The sequence below is a fragment of the Watersipora subatra genome, chromosome 3 (assembly GCF_963576615.1).
Source record: "Watersipora subatra chromosome 3, tzWatSuba1.1, whole genome shotgun sequence".
NCBI lineage: Eukaryota > Metazoa > Bryozoa > Gymnolaemata > Cheilostomatida > Watersiporidae > Watersipora > Watersipora subatra.
Window position 1 is genome coordinate 64,250,990 of NC_088710.1, and position 15,922 is coordinate 64,266,911.

Genomic DNA, 15,922 nt, shown 5'->3' on the forward strand with positions numbered 1-15,922 from the left:
TAAGTCCTAATGCTTTTACAGCGCTTGAACAGTTTTTTGACAAATACCCAGCATAGGAAAAATTTGCATGTATTGAAGATGGATGTTAAAGATTCTCCAGTTAGCATTGTAGCTGTCTTTGTCATGGATCATTGTCTACCAGTATTGGTCTTAACCTCTGCTCGCACTGGTAGACACTGGCATAAGATAAGAATGATGAACCAACTAGCATATATAGTATAAAATATGCTATATATATAATGTTATATAATATATTATATATAATATAGTGACTGAAGACAAAACATAATATCAATTTTTTAAAAACGGTATAAACACGTATATAAAAAACCATTGTCTGTATCCGAAAAAGATTTTTGTGTATCCGAGTAGTTCAGGCAAAATCTGAATTGTTTGTTAAGCGCATGATGTCCCTGACAATGCTTTGCTAGACAAAGCACAAGGTTTTTGTGAGCTCCTTTAATGTTTTGTTTTCTTGGTTACTGACCAATCACAATGCTTTGATGACAGTAGCTCTTTCAATAGACACTTAATGTTAGGATATGGCCAATGATTGGTTGATGCCTCGCGATAAAGCAAGAAAATCTCTGGTATCTTCATAAAGAGCTTTTGGTGCGAGCATGTAAAGCTTGACTCTATCTATTATATTTAGATGACAAACTTCTATTGGATTATATGAGGTAACACAATTTTTGCTGTTAGTATAGCATTAAACTCAGCACTAGTGGTATTTACTATTAGCAATTCTAGCGTGCCAAGCTAAAAATTCTGTCTTGGCGAAACGCTAATACTAACAATGCTTCTTTTCATGCCTTTTAGACGATTGGTGTAATTATGCTGTAATATGTACAAAGCTTAAATGTCACTCAATTGATTGATAATTATTATCACAAATAATTTATTTAGGATTTGCATTATGTGTATGTGTTTAGTTTCATGTGTATTTCATGTAATATAAGTGCAAACTCTATTAGTATTATCATATACATGTAGATATATATTAATATATATATATAGTTAATATATAGTATAGTTGTTTTGGTTGTATCGTAAGTTAGCTGCTGTAAATATTTAGTTGACAACTGAAGATATATGCATTGGTATATCATGTTTTAGTTGACAACTGAAAATATATGCATTGGTATATCATGTTCAAAATTTGTTCATTAAAGTTTGCGCTTGTGGTTCAAGCTATTAAGGTTTGAAAAACTTGGTATAGATAATGACCTCAGCTTTGTTTGGCATTTGAAGATGAGCATTCATTAGCTCAAATTAACACAGATTTTGCTCTTCCGGTGTTTTTCATCATCCAAGTTGTGTTAGCTGCTTGCATCACTCACTTGTACAAAGCTGGCTCTCTAGATTGATATTGATTTCTTTAAGCTGTATTCATACTCATTACGCCGTCGCGCTTCTGCGCAGAGCAGCTTAACTACCACATGGCCATGGGCTCATTACTATAACAGAGCAAAGTGATTCTCTGTGGAGATTTGTTGTAGAAGAAGCATTTCTTGTATAAACTACGTATCCAGATGGCGAAGGAAATTAACAGCTCGTCTGGAATTGTGGCGCAATCCATGTCAGGAGAAACAACAAACTCAGAGAATGCTCCAGTCACCTTACAGAAAAGTCTAGGACTATTTAGCGCTGTCGCTATGGTGGTAGGCCTTGTTGTCGGCAGCGGCATCTTTGTCTCACCTGTCGGTGTTTTGGATAATGCTGGCAGCAGTGCCGCATCGCTAATATTCTGGGTTATTGGTGGCCTTTCCGCCGCTATTGGCTCTATGTCGTATGTGGAACTAGGTACATCTATACCAAGCAGTGGTGGAGACTATACTTATATAGGCAAGTAACACATGTATCTTTATATAACTTTGCTTGTAATCACACTTTTATATAGGAATTGTGCCCACTGAAGTGTGCTTTTATCAGTTGAATGCAAAGCCATAGCGTTTGGATATATTCAAAACTACACCGAAATGGTTTTTAAGACAAAGTCTTACAATTGATCAATTGACGTGCCACGGTCTAACCATGTTATAAAGATATTGGTCATTAGTTTCTTATATTAACATCCTTTCTTTTTGGCAGTATATTAATCGATGAACAATCTTAAAAATAGTTCATACGGATAGCTTAGAAACCCAAATTTATTTTCCGAATTTAAAGCATAAATCAGTTCGCTACCCTTATTACTCTTTTTTGGTTCAAGTTCCGTATACAGCTCATCTATATCTGAACATGAATCTTCATGCTGTCATGCTCTGCGAGAAGAATCATTCTTGTGTATCATTAGCTCATTTTCAATAGCAAAAATGATATAACATTTTTTGGCATCGGTAGTGCCAGTTTAACGTTACATTATACGCTACTTGTCTCGGAATATTCATGTTTGTCTCTGGGGGCTAGCGTATCTCTGCATTGCCTTGGCGCTGCTGGTAATACAGTAGTAAACAAAGGCATCGTCTTCAGCAGACAGGTATTTTCACCTAATTGGACCTACTGGCTCACACTCACTAGAACCTGGGTTGAATGTCATTATGGCATGCCTCTTCACCCACAATTCATTAGCTAAAGGTGTGTTTCTAATAATCTGTAATGAGGATTCAAAATATCACTTACATAGTGTGTCTTACACAAGGCAGCAGGTGTGTCTTACACAAGGCAGCAGGTGTGTCTGACACTTTGGGGCACTCACTGCACTAGTACAGAATAAGAACCACTAGTTCTACTTGTTATTGAATTGGCAAAACAAACGATGGAGCGCTAATTGTCTTATAGGCCTTGCTGCATTCACGCTTTTTAAATGTTGCATTTTTGCATGCGAGTCTTTTGTTTTCGCACAGCTCAAGGGGGTCCCACAAAGTTCGTTGGAGGGCTAGAAAATAGCTGTTCACAATTTTGCTTTGTATGATCAACTGTATTGTTTTCTTTTGTAGGAATAGCTTTTGGACCGGTGTTGCAGTTTATCTTTGTTTGGGCTTTTCTTATGATAGTGTTTCCAATCGCTAATGCCATCATTGCTCTTATTTTCGCAAACTACATCTTGGTACCGATATTTCCTGACTGCAGCCCACCTGGAAACGCTGTTACCCTTGTTGCAGCGTTTGTGATAGGTTTGTCTTTATGCATGTTGTGCATCGTCTACTCCTGTCCACTAGGCATCCATTAGCAAATTGTTGGCATTTTATTGGTTTACTTTCTAGAAATCATGAATTTAAGATTATATAGTTTACTTTATTCTCCTTTGTACTTGTATGTACACTCTTATGCATTACTATTCTCTGTTACAGTTTTGCTGTCAGTGATCAACTGCGTGAATGTCTCTTGGGCTGCCAGGGTACAAAACGTCTTTCTTATCTTGAAAGTCATCGCGCTGATCGTTATTTCTGCAACTGGTTTCGTCTGGATTGCTCAAGGTAAAGTTTTTATTTACCATGAAGTGACAGTTTGTACAATGAACATTTTACATTTTTTTGTGTTTGATTTTTAGATGCTCTCTAACTCAAGGTATTTGGGATTGCCAACGTTAGCGATGTTATGACTATTTGGCGGTTTTTGTTTGGAGAAAGCTGTTAGTTAACGTTACTAAAAACTAGCGTCGTTCACTATGTTTGTAGGCAAAACTCAGTACTGGAAATCTCCATGGGAAGGCACTAGCATGCAGCCTGTAAACTGGGCACGGGCTATTTATTCCGGTGTTTTCTCCTATGCCGGCTGGTCAGTCATCCCATTTCATTCTCATCTGCGTTTGTATGACTTGTGCTTAAATTATTGATCAATTTTATCTCACCCGTATGACATCTTGCTGTGATTCATAATTCAACGATAAATACTGACTTGAATAACCCTTTTGCTATGAACTAGACCGGGTAGCTGCAGCTTTTTGTTCATGTTAATTTGTTGGACAAGCGCAGCCATTCCGCTTCCTAGAACTTTACTAATTTTCACTGTGCAGGCTTTTTCAAACAAAGAAACAAAGCCTATGTAGCGTATGTTTGCTCACAATTTAATGAATATGATTATGTAGAAAAGCCTTTTATGTGTTTTAGGAATTACTTGAACCTTGTTATGGAAGAAGTAAAGGAGCCTGAAAAGTTAGTTAACTATTCATAATGTATGCATATTTGATACTCTTTATTAGCGATCCTATATCAAGTGAAGACAACAGCTGCAGATGGTTTATCAAGGTCACTGACATATTTATTTTGTACCATGTTAACCCATTCTCTTTCCCCACATCTCCCGTGTCAGTGCTCAAAGTATTAAAGCTATAGCCGAAGAACTTAAGAATTGCACATTTTTGAGGGGGCTGTCTTCCCTTTGTTTTTAGAAATCTACCAAGAGCTATATGGATATCCATTCCTATGATCATTGTTCTCTACCTCTGCACGAATGTAGCATTCTTCACAGTTCTTTCTCCAGAAGAGATGCTTTCAGCTGATGCTGTTGCTGTGGTATGTTCAGCCAGACAGGTTTTGTAATGAATGAATATGTTTATTTGCTTGGGTTTTGCAATGGCACTTTTGGGAGACCTCGCTATTGTTACTATCACTAGGGACCATCTTAGGAGTCTCCGTGATATGTACCTTTCTGTTTGTTTAAATTCTCTCTTTTGCGCATTTCCTACGCATTTGTTGGATACACTGATTTGCTAATAAACAGCTGGACACATTCCTTTTGCAAAGTTTGCTTTCCTTTTCGTTATTTAATGGTTTCTCAACAATTAAGTGCTCATTAGTATCTGTCCCACAGTGTGGATATAGACCTTGACCTTGCTGCAATATCAAACACAGTATGTTTGTTTGTCAGACGTTTGGAAACAAGACTTTGGGAGTGATGTCATGGATTATTCCAATCTTTGTTGCCTGTTCAACTTTTGGAAGTCTCAATGGATCCATATTCACCTCTTCACGGTCCGTGGTTATATATACATTCTTGAGATATCGTGTGGCAGCATTCACAGTGCCTGGTTATACATACATCTAGATATAGATATCATGTTGCAGCATTTCGATTCAGCCGTCTTGTTTTGAAGACTTGATTGTACCAGGAGTGAATGCCAACTGTGGTGACTGCTTCTGATTTACTAGCGTCTCAACTAACTTATAGGATATTTTAATATTGTGCCATTATTTCAGAGGTTTTAGGCTCCTCTTAAAACATGATGATCAAAGTAGCGAACTATTTATAGCACCTTTTTAAATGTAGTTTCACAATAAAGCTAATTTCATGAATCATTTCAACATTCACTGATATGTAACTGCGACTGTCTCATACCACCAGGATTTAACAATAATATTTTTAATAAATGTAATAATTTAATTTTGTAATTTAATTAAAGTAATATTGGACCTATTTACCAAATATTTAAATTAAAGTGTTTTTCACTACTGTTCGCTAGAAGAGCTTCCGTAAGTTTACTAAGTGTTGATAAACTGAGACCTATGACTGATGAAATGAGTTATCTACTCTATTTCTAGTATCAGGCTGAAATAGAAGGCAATTACCAATTTCATGTTTAATAGCTAGTAGAGAACCATTGTTTGTCGCATATTCATCACCCACTCACCAAACTGTTCCATGATTGTACTAATAATTTGTGTGTTTAGTGTTTTGTACACGAGTCACAAATCATCCACTATTACCGCTAAGGCTGTGTATACGTTTGAGGACACCGTGCTATTGGTGTTTATCCGAGTTCCGCTCGAACCATTTTACAATATAATTAATCATTTCAGCCGATAATGCAAAAAATATGCTTTACAAGTGTTATTCCTTCTTTATTTTTATTCTCATTGGTTATAAGAACGTGTGGCCTGAAATAATAATAATTGTATAATTTGAAAGTAAAATATGTACAGTTTCATTTGAATGTTGTCTGGCAACATGTGCTGCAATTGAGTGATGAACCTCTTTGAGAATGAAAGCTGTTTCTTCTGAGTTGTCTCGAATGTTTGATTTGTCTCGAACTTACTACTCGCAAGTATTTGATCACCTGTTCAAACAAAGCCAGTTGTATGTGATTCATTGATATTTGAAGTGGTTCATACCAGAGCCAAGCCAAAGCAGCTAACTCTATTTACTTACATCTGTTTGCTGTTATAAAATAACAAAACATTCTAATACAACGCAATCCAAATAAAATTTTAGTTAATTTTTAGTTTGTGTTAACTTTGATGAAAAAAAAACTGTTTAATAACAATTACATAAAAAAATACTTGACTTGACCAGTTAACTGCTAAGCTTGAAGCTGTTCTATATTGCGAGTTTGTTAGTAATTTTAAAATATAGCTGATAGTGCACAAACTAAATGAAATATCGGTAGGAAATAGTTTTGCAAATTGAGTTTGTGTAGATTTTTTGTATAATGTAGACCAAACGCCACATTTTAGCATAATTGTATGGCCACAAACATTTATAACACAAACTTTGTAACTGGGACATTTTTAAAATATCCATCAGAACCAGCCGTGTTTCTGTATACAGTGGAGTGCACCTACGGGTTACGACATCCATGTTTTCCGGTATTTTCACCTTACGATGTGGAATACGATGTTTTTTTGTCTCCTCCATACACCATTTTTTTCGCCATACGACATCGACAAAATGTCTCTCAAAACTCAATTTGGCAGTCGGTGCACTGAATACCTCGAAATAACGAAGATACCGATATGCTATTCGCCGAAATCTCTCCAAATGCCTGAATAAGATCCGATGCTTTATATTATTCGTTATAAGTTATAGTGAAAACAAAACCGGAAACAGGTAATAAAGAATAAAACGATGTCAAAATTAAAGTTTTGTAAAATACATACTAAAACTTAGCTTTAAATGTGTGTTTAGTGAACTAAATTCGTTTAAGTTAAATTCAAAGTTTATGTTATACGTCTGTTTCAAAGATAAGTACTCCACACAGTACGTACTGTACATAGTAATGTTATATTTTATTGCAAATTATAACCACTAAATACACCGAAGTTACTGTAGGTAAATATAGTTACTAAGGATAATATACTATCTTGTTACTAATTTTTAATATGTACAGTACTTATATAAAATTTGTTGATTTTCACCAGGGGGTGTTTGCATTAGATAATTACTATGGGTTTCTATACGCCTCCATACCAGCATTTTCGTCTTACATTGTCAACACTGGAACGAATTAATGTCATATGGTGGGTCCACTGTAATTATATTATATTTGAGCTGGAATATTTAAAGCCTGTCTGTTCAGAATTCTTATTTATAGAAGTAGCTAGAATTTTTAGCTTTAAAAGGGTCACTATTTTAAAGGGAATTTTAAAAATTAGTTATTCACTGACGCGTGCCCCAGAGGAAGAGACATGAGATGGGTGGTTTAACTTTGTAGCCACTACTCAAAGATTAATGTGAGACCCATGTATATGGCATGATACATTTGAGCTTGCTCCATCTGCTGAGAACATATATTACAGGAAGGGGTAATCAAATATGGTGGCCAGCTTAGTTAATCATATTGGATTTACACATTCACCAATCTGAATTGACATAAGGACTCTTCTCGTGTCTTAGATGTCTATGTTTTATCGAAATGTGTCTGTCTTACATGGTGTCAAAGGTTGAGCTAGCAAACGTTTTGCTCCCAAAATTTGTCTGTTAGTGTTCCGATCAAATTCATTGCTAAAAACTAAGAATTTGACTGTACTGTTATATAAAATTGTAGCTTTGAAATACTGGTAGCAAATATGAAGCTTCTTTTGTAGGTTGTACTATGTGGCAGCAAGAAAAGGTCAGCTCCCAGAATCCATCAGCTACGTTAGCATTAAATGGATGACTCCGGTTGTTTCCCTCATGTTCCAGGTATTGAATGTACTTTCACATGCTATTGTAGTAATCCGAGATGAAGTTCATGAGCCACAGCAATAGATGATAACAAGGTGTAACTTTGCCGCAATAACATGACAACCAGATAAATGGTAGAGCAATGAGAAAACTGTATCAGTCACCGCGTTACTGCGCTTTAAAACTAATTTGATAGACTCGTCATTTTTTTAATTAAATTTCGGTTAAATCTCCTACATTCTAGTTGATTGCTAGGCTGAAATTGAATTAGGTTCATAATCTAAAAAATTGCTCAAATCATTTTTCATTGTTACAACTTTTGGTTGTTTGTTGTGATCAATTTATGATGCCCATAACTCTTTTTTATCGCTATGTATGTTTTTAAAAGCTAGTTATCATTTTTCATGATTTTAAATTTTAATTAAACATAAATAAATAAAAATTTTTGACTTCATACGAATGGTCGCAGTAGAAATAGAGCGCAAATTTGTAATAGAAATCAATTCCTGCACACACCGGTTGAAATCTTTCAAAGTTACTGTTTACATTCGTCATTTTGTATGATCTGATTTTAACATATGAAACACATCCTTCAATTACTTCTAACTTTCTACGTGTATGTACCAAAAAATGCTATAAAGAGCCAGTTTAGAACTTGAAATATAAATACAATGTTTAATGTTACATATTTAAACATGAAGTCACTAGTTTATTTCTAGCTTCTCAAGTTTTTGTGGGTAGCTAACTTCTCGAATTTAAAGCCTACATATTTGAAAAATTGGACAAAGGACATCACCAGTGCAGTCTACTTATAATAATTCTATGGCAAAGGACATCACCAGCGCAGTCTATTTATAATAATTCTATGGCCGTGCTGCTTTTGCATATCAGACGTGTTCATAATACCTGGTATACAATTACTAACATCATTCAAATGTTCAACAGCAAATCTTTTTACGCTGTATGTGAGCTGAATGCCTACACTGATTGACAGTATTTTGAGAATGTTGGCAAATCAAACATCCCATTTCAGAGGTCATTAATCTTTATGAAAGACTTTTAAATTGTTTGCAATTACGAATTTAAGGCTTCACATCTGCTCACATGCCCCATACTGTGCGCCTTTCAGATATCGGGTTGTAGAGTGATGCTTAATGGCTATTTAAGAAAGTAGTATTTGACGTCTATTATGATCTTTGCGCTTGCTAAAACTCAAATAGATCGGAAGCTGTGAATGACATGAAATACTCATTGTGATCAGAGTATGAAATAAAATGTGAGTTTGAAAGTTATAAGCCGGCACATAAAGGAAAAGATTTCAATCTATATCACTTGAGGAGTAACATGGGGGCCAAAACTCCTTTTTCATTTAATTGTTTGCTATCTTTATGCACTTCTAGTTAATGTATTTCTAGTTAACAGCAATTAGCAGACAAAAAATTGTTTAGCAAAGTAAAACATAGAACAACTTGATTCACACAAAGCTAATTCTTGTTCAGAATATTAACACTGATCTAACAAATTTGTTCAATATAGTTAGTACCGATGTGTTATGTAATGCTGTTATTCAGAATGACTTACCAGTAGATTTACCGACGCTTAAATTTTGTAGATGGTTATCTCTCTATTCTGTCTTATCTCTTCTGATATCCATGAGCTCATCAACTACGCTACTTTCTTTGAAACTGTTTTTGTTGGACTCTCCGTTGCTGCCCTTCTCTATCTGAGAAAGAAGTTTCCAGATATGCATCGGCCTTTAAAGGTAACAATTCATATTTTCCTTTTAAACATCTCGTAACATACTTGAACTGTTTTTATATTTCACAACGTTCTTTCATGCAGTCATACCTCAAGATGTAAAAGTGATTGCAAGTGAGTCTTTTTAGATACAAGCTGTGATCTAATCAGGTATTTTTCTTTAATCTACAAACAAAATCTTTGAGCTTCATGCATCTGCTTTGATGTTGACCTGAATTTACTTTGCTTGTTGTCTCAGCTTTTTTATCTAATGAAAAAGTAAATACGGTTTCTCAAAGATATTTCTACACGTCGTTATATTTATTTGATTTAATTTGCATAGTAACAGAAAACCGTTTCATATTTGCAAATTAACCAAGATATGATTGTAATAATAGGATGAAAATACGAAGTAAAAGCGAAAATGAAACAAGTGAGTGTATAGAAAATAAAGTGATATGAAGAAGTAAATTGAGTGTTACATGCCATTGTATGAAGTAAAACGTATTTTACTTGAAACAGAATCCCACTCATCATTGCCATATTTCCTATTCAATTGTTATAGTAAACCTTTGCCTGATTTACTGTCTCTTCACATTTAATAGAAAATAACTCTATTGTTCTTACAAGGTTGTTAATGTGGAATGTTAATGTGGAATGCATTATTTGAAGTAACATATATTTTCGTTCATGAGAATTTGAATACCAAAGTGCATTTTGCATAATTAGGTTATAAAATCTGCTAGTAGAAATAGTTGCTTTTTCAATCTCTGACTTTCATAATTTTTAAAGTTATGAAATAATTTTTAAAGTATTAATTTAAAAAATTTAATTGGCTTTAAAATTAAAGCCAATTAAAAATTATGAAATAATTTTTAATTGGCTGAATTTACAGATATAAGATATCAAATTTAGAAAAGCATATTTTATGCAAAATGTTATTGCAATTATTCCATTTGAATCATTTTTTATGTTATGAGTTAATGTTAGTAGTGCTCTAACTATTTAAATTTGTTAAAAAATTAAATACATTTAAAACTACGTTTAGTAATTGTTATTTCAGGCTAGAAGAATGTCCACATGGTATACAGTAGAAATAGAATATAAGAAAGTTGTTTTGATATTGAAAAGATGAACAAAAAAACTTATACCTCATAATACAACATTATTAGTATCTTATACATAACCAATAGTATAATCAATCATAGTCAATCGGTGCGCCATCACGTAAATGAATAGTTGAAACTTCTTGCATTGTCTTCTTCTAAAAACTGTCTATTTTTGTAACTGGCTTAATGTTTAAATCATTGTGTACCTTGAGGGTGTCTATTCGAAACAAGATGGGCTGGCCGGTGCATCAAAATCAGAATGGCTTCATTTTAGCCCGGCAATATTTTCTCTTCGAGTAGTTTGTGGAAACCCATCTTTGTAATGCGCCATAAATATCCTCTTACAATTTAGGATTATAAACTTACAGCATATTGTGATGGCTTGTGTTTATTGTGGTACATTGACCTATCATCATGGTAAAACATTTTATTCGTCGTTAATTATTCTCTTTTTATGGCTGCTTTTCCCAACCATCAGGTATGATGATCGAGTGGATTAGAGCTGACTCTAAATACGCTGCTCAGATGTTTATCTAGCTTTTATTAAACTTTATCAAATAAAATTGTTGTACTGACATTTTAAATGTTTGCATTTCCTTCCTATATTGGTTTATGCTGTTTTACTTTCTGTTGTAGGTAGCGTTGTTTTTTCCAATAACATTTCTCGTCTTCGTTCTTTTCCTGCTATGTATGACGCTGTATGAGGGTGCGCAATCATCTTTGATCGGTATTGCCATCTGTCTCTCCGCTCTGCCAGTCTATGTGATTTGCATCGCATGGAAGAACAAACCAAAAAGTTTCCGACGCGCTATGAAGTCAATGAATATATGGTTGCAGAAACTTTTTATGTGCGTTCCTGACGAAAAAGAATATTTGGATTGATTGATTATTTTACTCATTTTTATGTACATGTGTGTGTGTGGTGCTCAGATATGATTCATGAATCACGTGCACTCCATGTAAGCAGCACTTTGCTGCACTTTGTTTTTTCTGGCTCTTCTTGATGATGCTTGTTCTCCCATTCACCTCTTGCATTTGGGCATTGGCCAGGCTTTTATTTCATGCTTGAAATTGTTGCCTTTGCTCAATAAATACATTATACATCCTATATACGCATGCTTATATTTAGATGATTTAATTGATTTTACATCATTGTTATATTTAAAATGGCAGGTTTTAAATATAAAAATGGGTTTTCGTATTATTTGGGTCATTATGAGTTTTCATATCTTCTGGCTAACTATACAAGTGACGGCATACTCACCTAGAATAATTAAGTAGGTAGATATTACAATGCTATAACACGCAAACTAACTACACAGAAAATAATTTTTTAGCACCATATTTATCAAAAATTATTGATTGGCTAGCTTGATTCTATATCATGTCAAACAAGGTGAAAAAGGCAACACCCGCTGCAAAAGACGAAAAGCCGAAAATTAGAAGTTATGCTTTCGTTAAATTTTAGCCTTGTTTTTAATTTGACTCAAACAAATGTATTTGAATCTTTCTATGGATTTTACCGAATTATCGAAAGATTCCGTCCAACTAGAGCTCTGCACTCAATTGGATTGGTTATCCGAAGTTCAGTCTACACGTACATGCAAAACGACGCCTAAGTTTGTGATATACGGAACAGCGTGTATCGCTTTTACACGCAGGTGATCCTAGTAATAGAGTTAATCCTGTATGTTCTACGCGAATGTTTTACGTATAACAGTTTGATACAAGAGGTACTGCCAAAGTATTTATTAGCAGTAAATATTTTTATTCGAACGTTTAAATAGTAATTTCAACTTGTTGAAAAACATTTTTGAATGCTATATCTCGTGCTGAAAAGATAGTTATTATTAGAAAAAATTATGTAAGATTGTTGGTTTGGCTACGTGTAATGGATTAATTATTTTATTTTCATGATTGGATATCCAATGCTCCAAGATGTATATTTCTTCACCGCTACAACTTTTACTGAATGTCGTAACTCTGCTGTTTTTAGAGTATAGATTACCGTGACATTTTTTGTAGCTAGGTTCGATATGCATGACATTCATAATTAAACTACTCAAAGATGTCATCGTAATAACTCTAGCTTGTTGTTTAAGTTCGTTTTTAAAAACCTCTACAGACATGAACTTATAAAAAATGTTGCATTCAATCAAGTAAATCAGACTTTATATTTTAAGCAATAAATTGTTTTGGATTGTTAATTCAAGTTGATCGCGATCTTCCAAGCACTTTGTTGTTTATAAATGGCTCAATAGGCCATAAACTTCTGAATCGTGCAAACGATAACGTCTAAGCTTGATTGTTGAACATTTGGAAATAAGTTTGATCTTATATTACGTGTTGATTATTTTTATCTTAACCAATCATTAAGGAAACAAAGCATTAGCATTATGATTAGACAATACAGCAGGCTAGTAAAACCATTCACAATTTTATAGAACAGATAGAACAAGTTGACTTTTAGTGAACCAGTTTTCTTTAAATTGTTACGATGCAACGTCCGCTGCCATACTTTCCGTAGTTTTAAGGTTTCAGATATGGCAACGTGGTAAAGACTGAACAAGGCAAATTACAGCCCTCTTGTATAGGACTTTTTTCTAATCGGTTCCTTTCTAAGTTTTTAACTTATTCTTTTGAGGAGACGAGGCTGAAGTTGCATCATTCTTGACCTATGGGGCTCATACTCTCTAGCTCAGGGATGTCAAACTCATTTCACCAAGGGCTTTGTAAGCATAATGATTTCTTTAAAAGGGCCTGATGTGCAATGTAGCTAAATGTAATAGCCTATCAATGCAACTGGTTAGTATTAATTGAAACACTAAATTCCTTAAATATTATATAACTTTTAAATATAAATATGCATAGATCAAAAAACTTTTTGCATAGTTTTGTATGTTGTCGTTTTATTATAACATTTGCCTAAAAATTCATATACTCCTTTAATCAGCAATCAAACCAGCAAAGTGAATAAGCAAAAAAGAATATCGCCAACTTTGTCATGTTGAAGAACGGCACAATCGGCTCAACCAAGACCTGCTACAAACACATGTGACAGGTTTAGCATTTAAAAAAATATAAGGTAACCCATGCAACCTTATAAGGACATGGGAGATTAATGTGACTTCCATATATGTGCTATTCTTCATTACCCCTGACATGCAAAAAATTACATAATTACATTTAAGGCTGTAATCAACTCATAAGAAAGCTTTTAGCTCATTTTCAGATGCTTCATGTTCTTGGTAGATATAGCCTAAGTAGGCCCAAATGCTGTTCATAGTGCTGTCCCTGTCTTCCACAAGTTTGCATTCAATGATCTGGTAAAGAAGAATAAAATGAAGGCAAAAGGATGTTTTACTGTTATTTTATATTTTTGTTAAAATATATTTTGTTTTATTTAGATAGAGTTTTGAAAAAATCGTGCCTTTGATTTTTCTGGTCAGATATCTGACTCCATTTTGCCCTGGGCAGGGACTCAATTTCTGATTTGATTTGTTGTGCTGAGGTAATCCGCAGGACATCACAGAGGTCATCATCACTGGTGTGATCTGTGATTTTTTTTATTGAGAGATTATTAAAAACAACTGTTCGCGCAGATAGGTGCTCCCAAACATAGACGGAACACAAGCAGTATGCTGTCGAATCTGTATCAGGAATCTAGGGGCAGATCACAGTATAAGTCCTGGGTTTAAGCATTCTGGAACTTCGCTTGTAGGAAGGATACTATCATTTCGGAGTTCAATCAACTCTATCTGAAGATGCTGAGGTGTGGTGAAGCCATTGGTGGTAAAAGGATTGGCAAAGATGGCAAACTCTGACTGTTGTGTTATGAAATCAGAAAAATGTTGGTCAAATCTTTTTATCAGCAAGGGCAGTTTAGCAACCAACTGGGCGCATAAAAAAGTACTGGGAAATGAATCTCAGAGTCTGGCATACAGGAGAATATGTAAAATTACCTAGGTTTACATGCCATATCCATAATTCAAGTTTATGCTAGTATGTGGTGATCATATCAGACACCTATGTGATTACTTCTTTACAATCCTGCAGTTTCATATTTGGTTGGGTGAGATGATCAGTTATGTCACACAACATAGTTAAGTCACAGCCATTTTGAATCTGACAGTTTGGACAATGGTTTTTCTTTGCTCTCCATGAAAAAAACTGCCTCCTTCCTCATTTTTTCAGCTTCAAAAATCGCTTGAGGTCTTGGTTTCCACTTCTTCACCATATTCTTGTATGATGCGGCACACTAATGTGTTTCAATAACAAATTTTGCAGGAATAGCTGGAATTGGCGGTGATTTAAGCTGTGAGTATGAATAAAGTTTACTGTTTTCACAGCTGTGGTCACAATATTATCTATTCCAAGTATTTTTTCACTTGGTAGATAACACAATAGCATCTTATCAGGGGCATGAGACAGTTGTTTTTTTTTGTATTTTGCCCTTCAGTAGTCCAACGAAGCTTGTTCTTTTTGTTTGTCGCTTTTGTGCCTGTCTGTTTTTCAATCCAGCAGCTTTTCTCAGGGCAGTAGCGGTTTTTTCTTGGACTTTTCTAATGTATCAAACATGTCTTATTATGGTCCTTTGTACCGACGGCCATGTCCATAAGTTCTTCAGTGACAGATAGATCAGACTTCACACTTCTAATAAAAATAGGCAATTGTCCTCCATCTGTATTATCTGTGATTTTGTCAATGTATCACGAAAAACTATGTAACTTTGTGACTCATCAAAAGTTTGTTGCAAGGTTCTTTGTTAGCTGGTTAATTCTACATTTCGATGGTGTTTCTTCATAAGGTAACATTAGTAAAGGGTTGCTCTGGGCACACCTGCTCACAAACTTCAGCCCTACACGTCCTCAAGAGTGCCCCTCTGAAAACAACTTTGTTGTACAGGGAATATCTTTGGCTACAATAAAGCTAGCTTTCACTGCTGTAATGTTGTTGGCTGAGGCAGCAAGAAGAAACATACCTAGATGTTAATTGCTTGGATCAACTAGGAGGCAACTAACGACTCTAGGCCTATTAACAACTTGAAGCAAATTAGTATCAAAATTACTCACTTAGTGAATAACATCAAATAACATTGTGCACAAAGAACCCAAGCATATTAGCTAGTCGAAACACTTCATTTCAGTTCACAGCAACCATATTTCCACAATGTTAATTCAGTGAGTTAATGCCAATATATCAAAAATAGAAGAATTACTAATCATGACTGCACAAGAGTCGGTGTTCTTATT

General features: G+C 34.6%; 2 protein-coding genes across 3 annotated transcripts in view; both read left to right on the top strand.

Annotated features, from left to right (window-relative positions):
• Positions 1 to 561: 561 nt before the first annotated feature.
• On the top strand, positions 562 to 11,871 carry LOC137389966 (Y+L amino acid transporter 2-like). Its single transcript, XM_068076167.1, has 11 exons — positions 562 to 680; positions 1,500 to 1,845; positions 2,940 to 3,116; positions 3,294 to 3,419; positions 3,621 to 3,720; positions 4,053 to 4,097; positions 4,334 to 4,457; positions 4,813 to 4,916; positions 7,746 to 7,842; positions 9,437 to 9,586; positions 11,307 to 11,871. Exons 2-11 carry the CDS (start codon positions 1,533 to 1,535, stop codon positions 11,550 to 11,552), a joined length of 1,482 nt encoding a protein of 493 aa, XP_067932268.1. The 5' UTR covers positions 562 to 680; positions 1,500 to 1,532; the 3' UTR covers positions 11,553 to 11,871.
• A 549-nt stretch (positions 11,872 to 12,420) lies between these two features.
• Positions 12,421 to 15,922, top strand: part of LOC137389862 (protein phosphatase Slingshot homolog 3-like) — a 38,801-nt gene continuing 35,299 nt past the window's right edge. For both annotated transcript variants that reach the window (XM_068076006.1, XM_068076007.1), the window contains exon 1: positions 12,421 to 12,534. The gene's annotated coding sequence lies outside the window, so the exon portion shown is untranslated. The remainder of the gene's footprint in view (positions 12,535 to 15,922) is intronic.